This window comes from Nicotiana tabacum, chromosome 9 (genome assembly GCF_000715075.1).
Source record: "Nicotiana tabacum cultivar K326 chromosome 9, ASM71507v2, whole genome shotgun sequence".
In the NCBI taxonomy this organism is placed as follows: Eukaryota; Viridiplantae; Streptophyta; class Magnoliopsida; order Solanales; family Solanaceae; genus Nicotiana; species Nicotiana tabacum.
The window spans coordinates 117649715-117667401 of NC_134088.1; the positions used below are offsets into that span (position 1 = coordinate 117649715).

General features: G+C 38.2%; 1 protein-coding gene across 1 annotated transcript; it reads left to right on the top strand.

Annotated features, from left to right (window-relative positions):
• The first annotated feature begins 3703 nt into the window (after positions 1–3703).
• Positions 3704–6130, top strand: LOC107789082 (thymidine kinase-like). The gene is made up of 4 exons (XM_016610847.2): positions 3704–3925; positions 4579–4723; positions 5526–5647; positions 5751–6130. The coding sequence occupies exons 1-4, from the start codon at positions 3771–3773 to the stop codon at positions 6025–6027; spliced, it is 699 nt and encodes a 232-aa protein (XP_016466333.1). The 5' UTR covers positions 3704–3770; the 3' UTR covers positions 6028–6130.
• Positions 6131–17687: the final 11557 nt, after the last annotated feature.

Here is a 17687-nt window from a genome sequence, read left to right on the forward strand (position 1 = left end):
TCCTTAAGTTTTTCACTACACACATCCAAGTTAAGGACACCATGTCCTTAACATCTTCACTGCACACATCAAAGTTAAGGACACCATGTCCTTAACTTTTTCATTGCACATATCCAAGTTAAGGACACCATGTCCTTAGCTTTTTCACTGCACACATCAAATTTAAGGACTCAATGTCCTTAATATTTTCATTTCACACATCCAAGTTAAGGACACCATATCCTAAAGTTTATAAAATAGACTAATAAAAATCTTTTTGATTGTTCACTTGTTGTTGTCGTCTATCTTTATGTTAGTGTATGTTCCCGGATTTTTACTTTTCATCATATACAAGTATGAAGACAATAATTCATAATTCTCTTAAGGAGTTCCTCTTATTAAAGCTGAAGCATGTTGAATAGCACGCCACGCCTTGTGATAACCAATGTCTAGTCCATGCAATTTTTGCATTTCTGCCATGACTAAGGCTGGTACAACTTCAAACCTTGGGTCTCGAAAATTGTCGATAATGTAACCACTAATCAACTTTGAAGTTGCATGCCTTTGATCAGCTTTCATAGTGTTAACTAAGCAGTCATGATTTTTCTCAATCTTTACTATCTTGAATAGTGTTGAATCTTTAATTCTGAAAGCACGCATACACCACACACACCTATCATCATTGCATTTCAACGAATATCTTATTGAGAACAACCTTGAATTCAAAATGTCCTTTAATTGCTATATTGGAAAAATAGTTAATTATACTCTTCTTTTTGTCAAATATTGATCCCACTTTTATTTCATCCAACGAAGCATTTTCTCTTAATATCGTAGTTGGGGATTCTTTTTGTTTCGAATTTGAGCTTTGTCTAGTTAGTTGAGTAACAGTTTTTTCAGCAACTTCTTCTATTACTAGTGCACTCTCTAAGACTTGAATACCCAAAGCTTGTTCGTTGTCAATCTATATAATGTTTTGTCCTTCTACTTGAATAGAATCAAATGTTTGAAACACCTCTTCAGTTATTGGTTGAGCTTCAACCACATCTATTTCCATTATCTATTGGCATTTGTCTTGATTGTCTTGTTGAGTTTCTGTATTGACATGTTCAAAGGTGCTTGTAGAATCAAAAACTCTTTCCGAAATATCAACAATGAAACGACAGCCCTTGAAGAGTGAATGACTTTTTAGTAACTCTATACATGTGTGAAGATCTGAATCTTTGGGTACAAGCATTCCCTTGCTTGTTCCCAGATTGATATCAAACCATATCATTGCTTCAAATTTGTCTCTATCCAATTCAATAATTTCAAAGACCTGGTTAATGAAATATTCAAATCGAATTGCCTCAGGTACTAGAACAAGCTTTGTTTGATGATCAAGATACTTATAGTCTGCAGTCCATCTACCATTAAAAGTAACTATAATACATATTGTATCCATCCTGCAAGTCAAGAAAATGGGAAATTCAGGACATATTTATACAACAATTGTGAAGTTAAGGACAAGATGTCCGAAACTTTATCAATACAAGTTGCAAAACACAGGACACTATGTTCTTAATATTTAGAACAACAGTCCTGAAGTTAAGGATATCATGTCCTAAACTTTATCAATACAAGTTGCAAATACAGGACACTATGTCCTTAATATTTACACAGTAGTCATGAAGTTAAGGACATCATGTCCTAAACTTTATTAGTATAGGTTGCAAAAATAGGACACTATGTCCTTAATTTTTACACAGTAGTCATGAAATTAAGGACATCATGTCCTAAACTTTATTAGTACAAGTTGCAAAAACAGGACACTATGTCCTTAACTTTGATGTGTGCAGTCAAAATGTTAAGGACATGGTGTCCTTAACTTGGATGTGTGCATTGTAAAAGTTAAGGACATGATGTCCTTAACTTCGATGTGTGCATTGTAAAAGTTAAGGACAAGTTGTCCTTAACTTTGATGTGTGCATTATAAAAGATAAGGACAAGCTGTCCTTAACTTTGATGTATGCAGTGAAAACGTTAAGGACATTGTGTACTTAACTTTGCTGTGTGCAGTGAAAATGTTAAGGACATGGTGTCCTTAATATTTAGAACAACAGTCATGAAGTTAAGGACATCGTGTCCTTAACTTTATTAGTATAGGTTGCAAAACCAGGACACTATGTCCTTAATTTTTACACAGTAGTCATGAAGTTAAGGACATCATGTCCTAAACTTTATCAGTATAAGTTGCAAAAATAGGACACTATATCCTTAACTTTGATGTGTGCAGTCAAAATGTTAAGGACATGGTGTCCTTAACTTGGATGTGTGCATTGTAAAAGTTAAGGACAAGATGTGTGCATTGTAAAAGATAAGGACAAGTTATCCTTAACTTTGATGTGTGCAGTGAAAAAGTTAAGGACATTGTGTCCTTAACTTTGCTGTATGCAGTGAAAATATTAAGAACATGGTGTCCTTAATATTTAGAACAACAGTCATGAAGTTAAGGACATCGTGTTCTTAACTTTATTAATACAATTTGCAAATACAGGACACTATATCCTTAATATTTAGAACAATAGTCATGAAGTTAAGGACATCGTGTCCTTAACTTTATTAATACAAGTTGCAAAACACAGGATACTTTATCCTTAATATTTTTTAGAACAACAATCATGTTAAGGACACCAAATCCTTAACATTATGTCCTCAATATTTACAGAACAATCACAGAGTTAAGGACGCAATGTCCTTAATGTTATCAATACAGAAAAGAAAAAAAAAATCAAATTCCTAGCATCTTATTCTTCAGTAACAAAATAAAAATCCACAAACACACAAAAGCATATAGAGATATCTGAAACTTTAGAACTTACTGTAATTTTATGGTGAATTTTGGACGAGAAAGTTGAATTCTGAACTTAGACAAAAAGTTTAAAATCGAAAGAGAAGCTTCTGCAATTTTGGACGATCACAACAATTCTCTGCACGTAAGTTTGAGCTGCTGCTGATCGTGAATAAGGAGCGTATGTATCAGCGAAATTCTATATAGCAGAAGGGTATTTTTGTCTGGGCGGGTAAAAATTTATTAAAGCAGTGGCTAAAGACTAAATACATTTAAAACAGTGACTTAAAAGTAAATACATGTGTTATTACTGGCTATCTGTGCACATCGCCCCAGTTTTGTTGCACACTTCTGACCCATAATCCATACTGAGTCACGCGGGTGCACAACACACTTAGAAATTCAATTCTATATACCTAATTTTGAATAGAGAGTTGGTCGATTAGGCTAGATTTTACTACCAATGGGCATGGATAGACACGATCTGTCGAACCATAATTAATGATTTTGGATTCAAGCCCGAGAAACAAACAAATAAATTACTAGGAGAGAGCCTTCACTATTAATGGGTATTGCGCTGGATTAATTGAGCACCAAATGGTTATATTAAAAAAATTAGGATCAAGTTTGAAAATTGAGTTTTATTTATTTACTTATTTATGTTTCCCCAAAAAGTAATATTCAAAATTTCAAACTAAACAAAAAGGGAAAAAAAATATTCCACTTTCTCTTCTCAAACAAGCTTCCCAATAGCTTTCCCTCCAAGATTTGTATAACTCCACCTCGTTTTCATTTCCCTCCGAATTTAAAAAACTCGAATTTCAAAAACTTTCATTGCTCTTCACATGGCCCCTACTATTATCTTCCTATATATATAATTCATTGAAACTTTCAGATCTCTTCATCAATTTACACTATCAAACAAATCACATCTGATAAAATTTTGCACAATTTTGTCGCCATGACTTTTTCATCTTCTGCTAAAGACCCAATGTCTGTAACCACAAAGCCCAATTATTTGCCGACCGGCGAAATCCATGTTATTGTTGGTCCTATGTTTGCTGGAAAAACAACTGCTCTTCTTCGCCGTGTCAAATTGGAATCTAATGATGGCAGGTACCAGTATTCTTCTTGTTAAATTATTTTTCTTAATATTTTGTGTTACATTTTTGTTAAATTAAGTTGATTTCTGAGGACAAATTTAGATATTTCTAAATTATGTGAAAAGAACTAGGAGTTATAATTTATTGATAGTAGAGGCTGATCCATGATCTAAAGGTAGTAGACCGGTTTCTTTTTTATGTTTAAATATGTATAGTTGATGAAAAGTTTTTTGTGTGTGTATCTAAATGTGCTGAATTATTCAAAAAGAAAAAGTGAATATATGATGGATTTAAGTTATATGCAAAAATATTTAATGTGTTATAGCTTGTTACTTACTGTTTATTGTAGGCAATCAATGGGTGCTTAATAACTATTTTAAGTGATTGGACTGTGTAAATATTTTTACACCTCATTGCATAGAACTTAAAGTCATATATGATAGATCGTCACACCTACTTTAAACCAATTGGCTTTAAATTTTGGATTGGCCGTGCTATATGATTTAAAATCGATCTGGGGTTTAATGGGTTTGATGATTTTGAGAGTAATTGAGGTTGATCAACATTCTTATACATAAGTGATTCTGTCATTAGATATTATGGGCTGGATTGTATATCTTATATTTTTTTAGGCTGCAAGTTTGATTTTTCAAACTGTATAACCAGAAACGTGGTAATGATAAAGTCAAGCAAAGATACACGATATGCAGTAGATGCAGTGGTAACACATGATGGGACAAAATTCCCATGTTGGTCATTGCCTAATCTCTCTTCTTTCAAACAAAAATTTGGAATAGATGCATATGAAAAGGTACGAATCCAGTTCTTCCTTTCCCATTCATTGTATTCATAGATTTAACATGTTAAGATTTTGTGTATTCTTGAGAACTCCTAGATTGTATTCCTAAAAGCAATGATCTTTATACTAGTTTATCTTGCACAGTTCAATTAACCAGAGCTTCAAGTCTGGCAGTGTGAGGTTGCATAATTGATGATGATAATTCCATTTTTACTCGTGTGCTAAGCCGCTAACTGTATTACAAGTTTTATATAATATTTACACCATTAATTGGAGAAAATGAGCACCCTTTTGGACACAATTGTTGAGGGTAATATTAACATTAAAATTTGATACTGACATCATAGTTTGATTGGATATATCTTGTGTCTCTTCACTACTGGATTAAGGCTTTATGGGCTTTGTGAAAATTATATATGAGTGCTGTATTGTTCAAATTTAAAGTACATGATGGAAAAAGCTGGCTGTAGTGTGAGACTTTAAATGGTCTTTAATCTGTTTAAATCCACGAGAAGAAACGAAAAGTGCAGTTGATTGTTGATGCATAGTATCAGAGATTGTCTGCACATACAATGGTATACACATTAGTATAAATTGATCCAATATGTGTCTTTATGTTATTGCGCTTTGATGAGAAAGCACGAGGGATGTCTTGAAAAGAACCATCTAATATAGTAGGAATAACTATTGTTGTAAAGACATTGTACAACATATTGCAATTATGTGATATGTGTCAATTGTCTAGGAGGCACAAATAAGGGCTAAATGCTGCAAAATATGTTTCAATCTCCGAGTAACTCTATTTCTTGATTAGGTGGATGTGATTGGCATTGATGAAGCTCAGTTCTTTGACGACCTTTATGATTTTTGCTGCAATGCTGCTGATCTTGATGGGAAGACTGTAATTGTAGCAGGTCTAGATGGCGATTACTTGAGGTACTCCTCAAATTCTTGAAAACTAGTTTTCAAATCTGTCAAAAACTCCAAGTTCTTTAGCAGAGAACTGTGTTCTAACATGGTATGGGGTACTTGCTTGCAGGAAGAGTTTTGGTTCAGTGCTTGACATCATTCCACTTGCTGATACTGTGACAAAGTTGACGGCCAGATGTGAACTATGTAACAAAAGGGCATTTTTCACTTTTAGAAAGACTAGTGAGACAGAAACTGAGCTTATAGGTGGTGCTGATATGTACATGCCTGTTTGCCGTCAGCACTATGTCAATGTACAATCTGTCAATGAAGCTGCAAAAATAGTTCTTGAATCTCATAAACTGCCAAGTAGCCTTATATTAGAAACAACTCTAGTTACTCCATAATACTTTTGTTCAACTCCTTAAAATTATTAGTTGTCTGAAATGCTGGTTTGATGATCATGTATCTTTCCTCAATATAAAAGTAAATGAAATGTTTTGCTTCATACTTGATACTCTAACAGTTACCCGAAGTGACATACAAGAAAATGATGGCTTAATCTTGTTTAATACCAGAATGGATTACAGAATTTGTAGTTTCTTTGGAGTTTTTTCTTTCTCAATTAAGGTTAGATCATAGCTAAAGATATGCCACTGCAATGGTGAATAGGCTTGAATCGTCGATTAGAGAGTTTTTTTTTTTCCTTTGGTCTTGTAATGTGCAAGAGGAATTTCTTAGTAGGTTCTTCAATGTGCGTTCAATAATTATTTATACTATACTAACATAATTTCTTCGATCAAAGACCATACATTCCTGTTCTTCCTTGGTCCTTCATGATGAAAAGGAAGAAGAGAAGCTCTTGAGCCATATTTAGAAGCTTACTATCGCTTTATGACTTGATGCAAGTGGTAGTGCCCGAATATTGATTCACTAAGAAACGATAAGCTCCTTGCACAATTTAAAGTCAAAAATTAGCTTCCTGGGGATTTACAAGGTATTTGCAAGACAATCAATTTTGAAACCAAACATTTCATTGAAATAACTAATATGGATTGTTAATGTTTTTAGCCATCCCCATCTTTAAATGAACCAAGGAAGATACAATACTTTATGACATAAATTCCTAAGCTAAAAACTTGAAATTAAAGAGACTTTTTAGACATGAAGTCCTAGCTTTCAGCAATAATATTTTGAAAACTCTGAAAATGAATCAGATAAAGTCTTACCAAAACTATATATCAAACCGATAAGTGTTAAAGAGCAAATGAAACAGATAGATACTGCTACACAGCTTGAAGAAGGTAGCACAACGTATAAACCAGTCATAAATGCTACCATAGCAATCAAGACAAGGATGCCAGCAGTTACATAACGATTCAATCTTTTGGTCTCTCGTTCGTAAGTTGCAAGGTAATGTAAGAACATTGCGGAAGTTGAAGATGTGATGGCAAATGTAGCTGCTACTGCGAATACTTGGAAGGCTGCTTTCTTCTATAGGATTGCCATGCCTTTACTTGGACCATCATCACCATTGTAGCCACCAGGAATGGTAAAGCAAGCTGCGAAAGAGACTGTTGCTATGAGCGTAGCCACTATCAAATGCGTGTTCGCTCTTTCTTTCCATACTTCCATTCATTCTCTAAGCATCTCTTCACGTAATGATGTCTGTGAAAATTAATATAGTTAAGTGGATATCTCCATTGTGGTATAAATATCTCTTATTTTTGAATTCTCCCTCAAGTTCTCCTTATTAGAGTATGCAAGGTGAAGAAGATTTTGGCCTTGGACATTGGTTTAAAATCTCCTCCACAACCTCTTGCTTATCATTAATGGCTGCTAAATGCAGAGGTGTCATATTGTATTCTCTAATGATTTTATAAGCCATTTCTCTATCTGCAACTAATAACTGTTTCACTAATTTTGCAGAGCCGAAATATGCCGCGAAATGGAGAGAACTCCATGCAAATTCGTCTACTTGCTTTGTCAAAGTTCCTTCCTTTTTCACTATCATTTCCAAGCATTCTACGCAAAGGAGTAGTCCTAGTTAGTAAGGGTAATTCCAACAAATGTGAAAAAAAGGAAGTAAAAGAAATATTTGTACAAACATTTAGAGGCGAAAAGGTTCTTTACCTACTACTATACCTTTTCTTTCTGTTGTTTTCTTCCTTTGTAGGACTTACCAATGTTTTTAAAACCAACTAGACATCAGCATACTTGAATCACAACTAGTTTAGTTTTTTTTTTTTTGAAACTAGTTCTAGAGGATTAATTGTTTTCTGACATTTCATTTTCTTGCACTCCTCTGTTTCAGTTTGTTTGAACCTTTTCGTAGTACGAGTGTCAAATTGACTAATTTTTTGTGTAAATTAGGACATAGATTCTTTAAGTTTTTTGAAATAAAATGTAAATACGCAGAAACTACTATAAGTTACAATGGTTAACAAAACGATAAACTGCAACAAATGGAGTAGTAAATTAAAGTTAACATCTCTAGTTAAAAATGCCAATTAATTAAAGTAAGGAAAGGGGGATATAAACCTGTAGTAGGAAAAGGATGCATTACAACTGCATGTAGCGCAGTTGCGGCATTAGGGCCGGCATAAGATGGTGAAGCGGAGTTGTTCAAAATCAATTCAACAGAAACATTATCTCCTCTTTCCACAGCAAGATACAATGCACTTAATTTTCCCGGCTTTATTACGCGGATGTGAGAAGCCAACATACCATAGACATTTTATTTTATAGTCGTAAAATTGTAGTAAAAGATAATTTTAATGAAAAATATGGAATGATCAATAGGCGAAGGGTTTCCAAAAACTATCTATAGGATAGTAATTTCTCCACACGGTATAAATGGTTTGATTAAAATTCTATGACCTGCCCTCGAAATCAAGCTTGTAGTGTTTGATTTTTTTTTTTTAACCACCAGAACTCAACTGATGTTTGGCATATTTCGATATGTGTTGATGTTACTTTGCCCATGTTTTAACCACTTCTTGATGTTATTTAATCTTTAAAACGCCCAACATGGTGTAATTATTGGTTTGATGACTAATTAAGTTATGTGTGACGATTTAAGGTGTTCGGAGTGCAAAATATGAAGAAAAGGTGGTTTAGCCAGAGGAAGAAGGGTTGGATGCGTCGCATCCAACCTAGGAAAACATCATCCTGCATGCAACCTTAGCAGTGAAGTTGGGCCATAGCGTCCGCCATCGCGTGCGAAACTGGGAAGTAGAAGAGAAGGCTGGATGCGTCGCGTCCACCCTCGCATGCAAAGCTGAGAAATAGAGGACAAGGTGGATGCGTCGCATCCACCTTCGCAGGCAAAAAAATCGAGATGCGTCGCATCCACCTTAGCATCAATCCCTGAAGCCGAATTGGACTAGGAATAGGAGAGCTTTGGCCCACGACTTTTGTACGCAATATATAAGCTAAAAACGCCTCTTTTAGGTTATCTAACATATTGGGAAGGGGGAAAAAGCCACGACAAAGCTGTGGAGGCCGGAATTCATCAAGTTTCATCTTTCTCCCACCAAACTTAGTAATTTTTATGTTTCTTTATATGATTTGTTGTTTGGCTACCATGTCTATGTGGAGTTAAACTTCACGTTCTAGGGTTGTGGTTCTTTCATGACTATTGTTATTCGGATATTGATTTTGACTTCTTGATTTATCATATTAGTTTATTTATTCAATCTTGCACTTAATTATTTAATTGCTTGATCACCAATTGAATATTATCTACGAATCTAGAATTGAACTCGAAAGTGGGAATTCTATATTGCATATAGGATTGAGTAGGGCAAGTTCTTGAACTCGGGCATCGGGGAACGGATTCGTGGTTAGGATAGACATATACCTAATTGCCTTGCTTGGTTGATTTACAGGAATTATAAATGTGTTCTTGTTGATTCTCACTCCATAGACATATAGGCGTTAAGTTAGCTGGAATAGGCGAGTAAGACTTCGACAGATTCTTATGAGCAATATTAACCCTGTCAACCAATAAGCTAGATAAATTAGTCGGTCAATTCAATTGAAGAATACAATAGGATTGTTAGATAGACCATAACCCTAGATCGTTTTCATTACATTGATATCATTAAAATCTGCTCTTTCTCTGTTCAAAGTTTATTATTTATATTTTTCTTATTTAACTAGTTGGAATAAAATATTTTTAGATTTAATTCTTTTTTAGATAATTAGGATAGTCTAATTTAGTTAATAGTTACTCATAAGTCCTCGTGGGTTCGACATCCGACTTTTAGTCACTTTATTACTCGACGACCGCGTATACTTGCGTGAGTGTGTTTGGTCGCAACAAGTTTTTGGCGCCGTTGCCGGGGACTTAGAAATTAGCTACGTGACTAAGTTAAGCTTTTATTAGATATTTGTTTTCAAGTTTTAATATTCAGTTTGCCTGGTTTGTGTCAACGCAGGGTCTTCTCTCGAATGCAGAGGAGTAGAAGTGCAAACAACCTCATTCCTCTTGATCCAGAAATCGAACGAACACTACATAGAGTGAGAAGGGAACACGAAGCTAGAACGAGAATAGAAAGAGAGTTGGACATCGCAGTCCAACCACAGCCAATAGATATGGCAGGCAATGAAGAGCGTCCGGTAATTGAAGCCGCAAGGCCCAATCTTGCGAATATGACTCAGGCTATTGTGAAGCCTGATATCACTGGGCATTTTGAACTCAAACAGTACATGGTACAGCTGATTCAGTCCACAGGACAATATGTGGGTCTATCTCATGAGGACCCGCAGAGGCATATTCAGAACTTCTTGGAAATCACGGACACTTACAATTATCCGAACGTCTCCAAGGACTATGTCAGGCTGACACTATTCCCTTTTTCACTGTTGGGGGAAGCTAAAGAATGGTTGCAAAAGGAGCCCGCGAACTCTATCCACACTTGGGATGATCTAGCAAGGAAATTCCTGATCAAGTTTTTCCCAACTAAGAAGACAAAGTCGCTGAGGAGCCAAATTCTTGGGTTCCAACAACGGGATGGCGAGACACTTCGTCAAGCTTGGGAAAGATACAAGAAGCTACTCAGAGACTGCCCGCATCATTGTCAAACTGATGAGGTATTGGGTCACACTTTTGTTGATGGGTTAGATGAAGCATCAAAGATGAATCTTGACTCAGCTTGTGGGGGTAGTTGCATGGCGAGACCGTATAGTGAAATACAACTCTTGCTAAATAATTTCACTGCTAATGACCATAATTGGCAAGGAGAGGGGGATTCACGAAGGGGAATTAAACAGAAGGCCGCCGGTTTGATTGAGCTTGATGACTTTTCCGCCATGAGAGCCGATATAGCAAAATTGGCAAATCAGATGAATAGAATGACAACACAACAAATGCAACATGTACAGCAGATGTCTATTTGTTGCGAACTATGCGGAGACAGTCATATGATTGACATGTGCCCCACGAATCCTGAATCTATATACTATGTGGGGCAACAAAACAGAGGTCCTATGAATCAACATGCGTAATATGGGAACACTTACAACCCAAACTGGAGGAATCATCCTAACTTCTCATGGGGCGGAAGTCAACAGAATCAGTATAGGCCTCAAGGGAATTTTACTCAACCTCAGAAGCCACCCCAACAAATGGAAGAAAGTACGAATGACTTGCTGAAAAAGTTGTTACTAGACAATCAACAGCTCAGGACCGATTTCAGAAATCTTGAGAGGCAAATGGGGCAGTTAGCAGCAAACCAAAATACTAGACCTACAGGCTCACTTCCCAGTGATACAGAGAAGAACCCTCAAATTAATGCAGTTACACTTAGAAACGGGAGGGAACTAGAGGAAGTGCCAAGGAAGATAAAAGAAAAACCTATACCTGGGGGGAGTTGACACCTAAGGCAACACAAGAGTCAAAGGAAGATGATGCAAGTTCAGAGCGAATGGAGGTTACAAGGCCACCACCACCTTTCCCCCAAAGATTGCAGAAAAGGAATGACGATCGCATGTTCAACAAATTTCTCTCCATGTTGAGTCAGGTTCAATTAAATATTCCATTAGTGGATGTACTTCGTGAAATTCCAAAGTACGCTAAGTACATAAAAGACATAGTGGCTCATAAGAGGAAATTGACTGAGTTCGAGACGGTTGCACTTACTGAGGAGTGCACATCAAGGGTCCAAAACAAGCTTCCCCAAAAGCTTAAGGACCCTGGCAGCTTCACCATTCCAGTACAAATCGGTAATATTGACGTGGGACGTGCTCTGTGTGATTTGGGTGCAAGCATAAATCTGATGCCTTTATCCTTGTTTAAGCAATTAGGTCTGGGAGCTCCAAGACCAACCACCGTGATGTTGCAATTAGCTGATAGGTCCATAGCCTACCCCGAAGGAGTGATTGAAGATGTGCTGCTGCAAATTGGAAAATTCATCTTCCCAGCTGACTTCATTATTCTAGACTTCGAGGCTGATGAACAAGTTCCAATCATATTGGGACGACCTCTCTTGGCTACTGGCGATGCAATAATTAAAGTGAGAGAAGGGAAAATGATTATGAGAGTGGACAACGAGGAAGCAGTCTTCAATGTCTACAAAGCAATCCAACTTCCCCGCCACTATGAGGAGCTCTCTATGATATCTGTGGTGGAGGTGGATGAGAAACTTCTTGACACGAGTGTATATCTAGGCGACTGTTTAGAAAAAGCAATCATGATGTTTGATAGCTTGGAGATGGATGATGAGGTTGAGGAGATGATGCATATCCTAGATACATCATGTGGTTACATGCAAGGAATAATCCCGTTTGAGCCCCTGAATAGGCCAAGTGGCCCCCCACCAAAGCCGTCAATTGAAAAAGCTCCAAATTTGGAACTTAAACCCCTACCCCTCACCTTCAATATGCTTATTTGGGAAGTTCTGACACTTTACCTGTTATTATTTCTGCTCACTTGTCTAAATTACAGGAAGAAAAGCTATTAAGGGTGCTACGTGAGCACAAGCGAGCAATTGGGTGGACAATGTCTGACATTAAAGGCATTAGTCCAGCTTTCTGCATGCACAAAATCCTCATGGAGGACGGACACAAGCCAAGTGTAGAACACCAACGCCGACTAAATCCAATCATGAAAGAAGTGATAAGAAAAGAAGTGATTAAGTGGCTTGATGCAGGTATTGTATTTCCAATCTCTGATAGTAAATGGGTAAGCCCCGTTCAATGTGTGCCGAAGAAAGGGGGGATAACCGTAGTAGTTAATGAAAATAATGACTTAATTCCTACAAGAACTGTAACTGGATGGAGAATTTGCATAGATTACAGAAAACTGAACAATGCCACCCGGAAAGACCACTTTCCCCTTCCTTTTATTGACCAAATGCTTGATAGATTAGCTGGCCAGGAATACTACTGTTTCCTTGGACGGTTATTCGGGGTATAATCAGATTGCTATAGCCCCAGAAGACCAAGAGAAAACTACATTTACATGTCCTTATGGCACGTATGCGTTCAAGAGAATGCCCTTCGGTCTTTGTAATGCACCTGCGACTTTTCAAAGGTGTATGATGGCTATTTTCACTGACATGGTTGAAAGATATGTAGAAGTATTCATGGACGATTTTTCTGTGTTTGGATGTTCTTTTGATAGTTGTTTGATGAACCTTGATAAAGTGCTAGCTAGGTGTGAAGAGACGAACTTGGTGCTAAACTGGGAAAAGTGCCATTTTATGGTACGTGAAGGTATAGTTTTGGGGCACAAGGTTTCAAAAGATGGTCTACAGGTGGATAAAGCAAAGGTGGAGACGATCGAAAAATTGCCCCCGCCGACATCCATCAAAGGCATTCGCAGTTTCTTGGGTCATGCAGGTTTTTATCGTCGTTTCATTAAAGATTTTTCGAAAATTTCTTCCCCTTTGTGCAGGCTTCTAGAGAAAGATGTTACCTTCAAGTTTGATAATGCATGTCTGAAAGCATTTGAGGAGCTGAAGGGAAGATTGGTGACTGCACCAATTATCATTGGCCCCGATTGGGCACAACCATTTGAGTTGATGTGCGATGCAAGTGACATAGCAATTGGAGCGGTGTTGGGGCAAAGGAGGGATAAAATCTTTCACCCCATTTATTATGCAAGCAAAACTATGAATCCAGCTCAGATGAATTATACAGTGACTGAAAAGGAGTTGCTTGCAGTGGTGTGGGCGTTTGACAAGTTCAGATCCTATCTAGTGGGAACCAAAGTCATCGTCTACACAGATCATTCAGCTATCAGATACCTATTTGAAAAGAAAGACGCCAAGCCGAGGCTGATTCGTTGGGTCCTCCTCTTGCAAGAATTTGACTTAGAGATCCGAGATCGAAAAGGGACAGAAAATCAAGTGGCCGATCATTTGTCCAGATTAGAGAGTCGGGACCATGTAGCTGAAGGAGGGTCAATTAAAGAAACATTTCCGGATGAGCAAATATTAGCAATCACCTCAGGTGAAGCCCCATGGTATGCAGATTATGTGAATTTTATCGCAAGTGGGGTGACGCCACTAGAATGGACAGCTGACAATAGAAGAAGATTCCTACATGATGTAAGGTTCTACGTGTGGGATGAGCCATTCCTATATAGGCAGTATGCAGATCAGTTGGTGAGAAGGTGTGTTCCTGAGGAAGAGATGAAGGCTATACTACATGACTGCCATGCGTCACCATATGGAGGTCATCACGGCGGGGATAGAACCGCCCAAAAAGTGCTACAATTAGGTTTTTATTGGCCAAAATTGTTTAAGGATGCACATGCCTTCGTTAAAAATTGTGATAGATGCCAAAGAACTGGAACTATCACGAGGAAGCACGAGATGCCCTTGCAAAATATACTGGCGGTAGAACTTTTTGATGTTTGGGGGATTGATTTTATGGGACCATTCCCATATTCTAACGGACACAGATACATCTTGGTGGCGGTCGACTATGTTTCTAAGTGGGTAGAGGCCATAGCTCTTCCTACTAACGACGCAAAGGTTGTGGTAGGCTTTGTAAAGAAGCACATCTTCACACGTTTTGGGACCCCAAGAGTGTTGATAAGCGACGGGGGAACTCACTTTTGTAACAAACTGCTGAATAATATTCTTGCAAAATACGGAGTCAAGCACAAAGTTTCCACTGCCTATCATCCCCAAACGAGTGGTCAAGTAGAAGTTTCCAACAGAGAGGTCAAGCAGATTTTGGAAAAGACAGTAAGTATGAATAGAAAGGACTGGGCCGGGAAGCTGGATGACGCATTATGGGCATATCGCACTGCGTACAAGACCCCAATAGGCACTTCTCCGTACAGGTTGGTTTATGGGAAGGCTTGCCATCTGCCCGTCGAGCTTGAACACAAAGCATATTGGGCGATTAAAAAGCTAAATATGGAGATGGACTTGGCCGGTGAGAAGAGATTGCTACAACTCAACGAGCTTGATGAGTTTCGATTGCATGCGTATGAAAATGCCAAATTGTATAAAGAGAAGACCAAAAGATGGCATGATAAGCATATCCAACATCGTGAGTTTGAACCAGGTCAAGAAATTCTACTGTTTAATTCAAGGCTAAAGCTTTTTCCAGGAAAGCTTAAATCTCGATGGTCGGGTCCGTTTGAAGTGGTTAGTGTGAAACCTCATGGTGCGATAGAATTGTGTGATAAGGGGTCCAATACGACATTCTTGGTAAATGGCCAAAGAGTAAAACACTATTGGGGTGGTGACATTGCACGTCACAAGACCACAATGGATTTAGTGGAGGCATGAAGAACATGTTGCGTCGTGCCGCGACGTTAAATCAGGCGCTTCTTGGGAGGCCACCCAAGTTAGTTAGTTTATTTTTATTTTTATTTTTAAATTTTTTTTCTTTTTGTAGGACATAGATCTTATTCAAAAAAAAAAACAAAAAAAAATAAATAAATAAAACTAAAAAGTTCCCCAGATATGAGAAAACGAGGCGGATGCGTCGCGTCCCCCTCAGCAAAAAAAAAAATTTTTTTGACGGGCCAATTGCTCAAGGCAGTGAAGTCTGCCTATCGCGCCCGTGTCACGTCCGAAAATTTTTGAAGGAAGACAAGGGGATGCGTCGCGTCAAAGCTCGCACGCACAGGAAAGTAATATATATTTTAACACATCTTAAGATAACGTATTCAAAAAAAACGTTTCTTGCGACGCATCCACTCGTCTCTTTTTGGCGACGCCTACGAACGCAGAACAGAATTCTCTCATCGAAATTGTAACGCATACAAACGCAATAAGCTCAAACGCGACAGGTACGCATCATCCTCTTCGTTCTTCCGTTGGCTTCTCTCCTAATTCGTCTCTCCTCCCTCCTTCAATGGTAGCAACAAGTAGGTTTTGCAATTTCAAAATTTTTTAGGGCTGTCGTTCTTGGTAGTTGTAATGGTTGCGAGATGATAAACTATAATTCCCTTCATCTCGTCCAACTTTGGGAGGGTAGTTGCATTGCTCAACTGATAGAATGAACTAGGCACACTTGTTGCATACCACATGTTCGACGAATTGTCCCTGAGGAAAATTTAGGCGTCGGTGAAGTCTGAGTAACCGAGCAACATTGGTGTATGCTTGAGAATAAGTGTGGGGTCGAGTGAGGGGCTATGTGAAATTGAATTTTTGAAGAGAGTTATCACATACTTGCTGAAAGTCATGAGCTACAATTCCATGAAGTAGTGAATGGCATGACTTTACGAATAAATTGAAGTCTGCAAGCTGTTGCAATTGCTTTCAAGCTGAACTTCGCTGTTTCATCTGCTAATTGTTGAATTCTTTGCATTGCAGGTACTTAGATTCGTAAAATGACAGCAGTGAGTAAACCATCCAAGCAACAAGACAAAGATGGTAACAAGCAACCGCCCAAAAAGCCTACCGGAAGGGCAGCGGGCGGTCCAAATCCACAGAAAAAAAGGAAGCGGACGGAGAAGGAAATGGAACTGCTGCCTAGCCAGTTAAGTGATGATTCAGAGCAAGAGGAGGAGGAAACATTAGTCAGGAGGAAAGTGAAGAAGGGTATTACACCAAGCAAAGGAATAGAGATAAGAGAGCCTGTGACATACCAAAGAAAAGCTTCGAGAATGAGTGCTCCGACTGATAAAGGGAAGGAGAAGATTACTACAGAATCTGAATCCGATTCCGATTCGGACAATGACCACCTACAGGTCAACATGAGTGATGAAGACGAGGGTGAACCCATAGACCGAGTTGATTGGGAGAAATACTTTGTTAATGAGAAGGCATTCCGAGCCTATAAGAAGATACTGGTTTCAAAGAAGTATATTCCGGAAAAGCCGATAAACATCGGACCACTTAAGACAAAGTACTCAGAGTTTCTAAAGTCAATTCGAGAGGTGCAAAAATGGGGACCCATTCTGAAAGGTCACGGCAAAGCCAACCTCACCATTGTTAGAGAGCTCTACGCCAATTGGCGTCACGCAAGGGGAAACATTGTGCGAGTAAGAGGGGTAGATATTAATGTGTCAGCTGAAGCTCTGAATAACTTCTTAAGGGTGCCACACACACTTACAGACAGGTTTGACGCCATATGCAAAACACCAGATTATGCACACATTAAGTCTGTCCTATGCCCTACCAGGAAGGATGCAGAATGGAAGCATGGGAGTATGGAGTACCACTCTATAGCCAAGGAATTTATGAGTGCGTTAGCACGTGTGGCTCTAAATTTCATTTGTAACCGCCTGCTGCCATGCTAACATAAAACTGATGTCCCTCGTTACCGCGCACTCGTATTATATGCTTTATTAGAGGGGATACCACTCAACTTCGGAGCCATCATGCATGATCAAATACAGCGAACCAGGATGAATTACAAGTGGAGGCTGTTCTTTGCTAATACCCTAACGGCTTTTTTAACAGAGATGGGAGTACTATGGGACAAGGAGAATGACGACATTGAGGCTAAAGCTCCAGGACCATATGATGTCACTCATGTTCTAGAGCCGAACAAGGGAAGGTCTTCTAAGCTCACCATTCAACAATTATTTGAGCATATGCAAGCAGATATGCAAGAGAACAGGGCTGAGCTGATAGCGACTCGTGTCGAGTTG

Bases quoted from the DNA above. Each gene is read 5' to 3' on its own strand.
- LOC107789082 (XM_016610847.2), top strand. From the start codon at position 3,771: ATGACTTTTTCATCTTCTGCTAAAGACCCAATGTCTGTAACCACAAAG. The intron at 3,926-4,578 runs GTACCAGTATTC...CTGTATAACCAG, and splicing joins TTGGAATCTAATGATGGCAG to AAACGTGGTAATGATAAAGT. The intron at 4,724-5,525 runs GTACGAATCCAG...TTTCTTGATTAG, and splicing joins GAATAGATGCATATGAAAAG to GTGGATGTGATTGGCATTGA.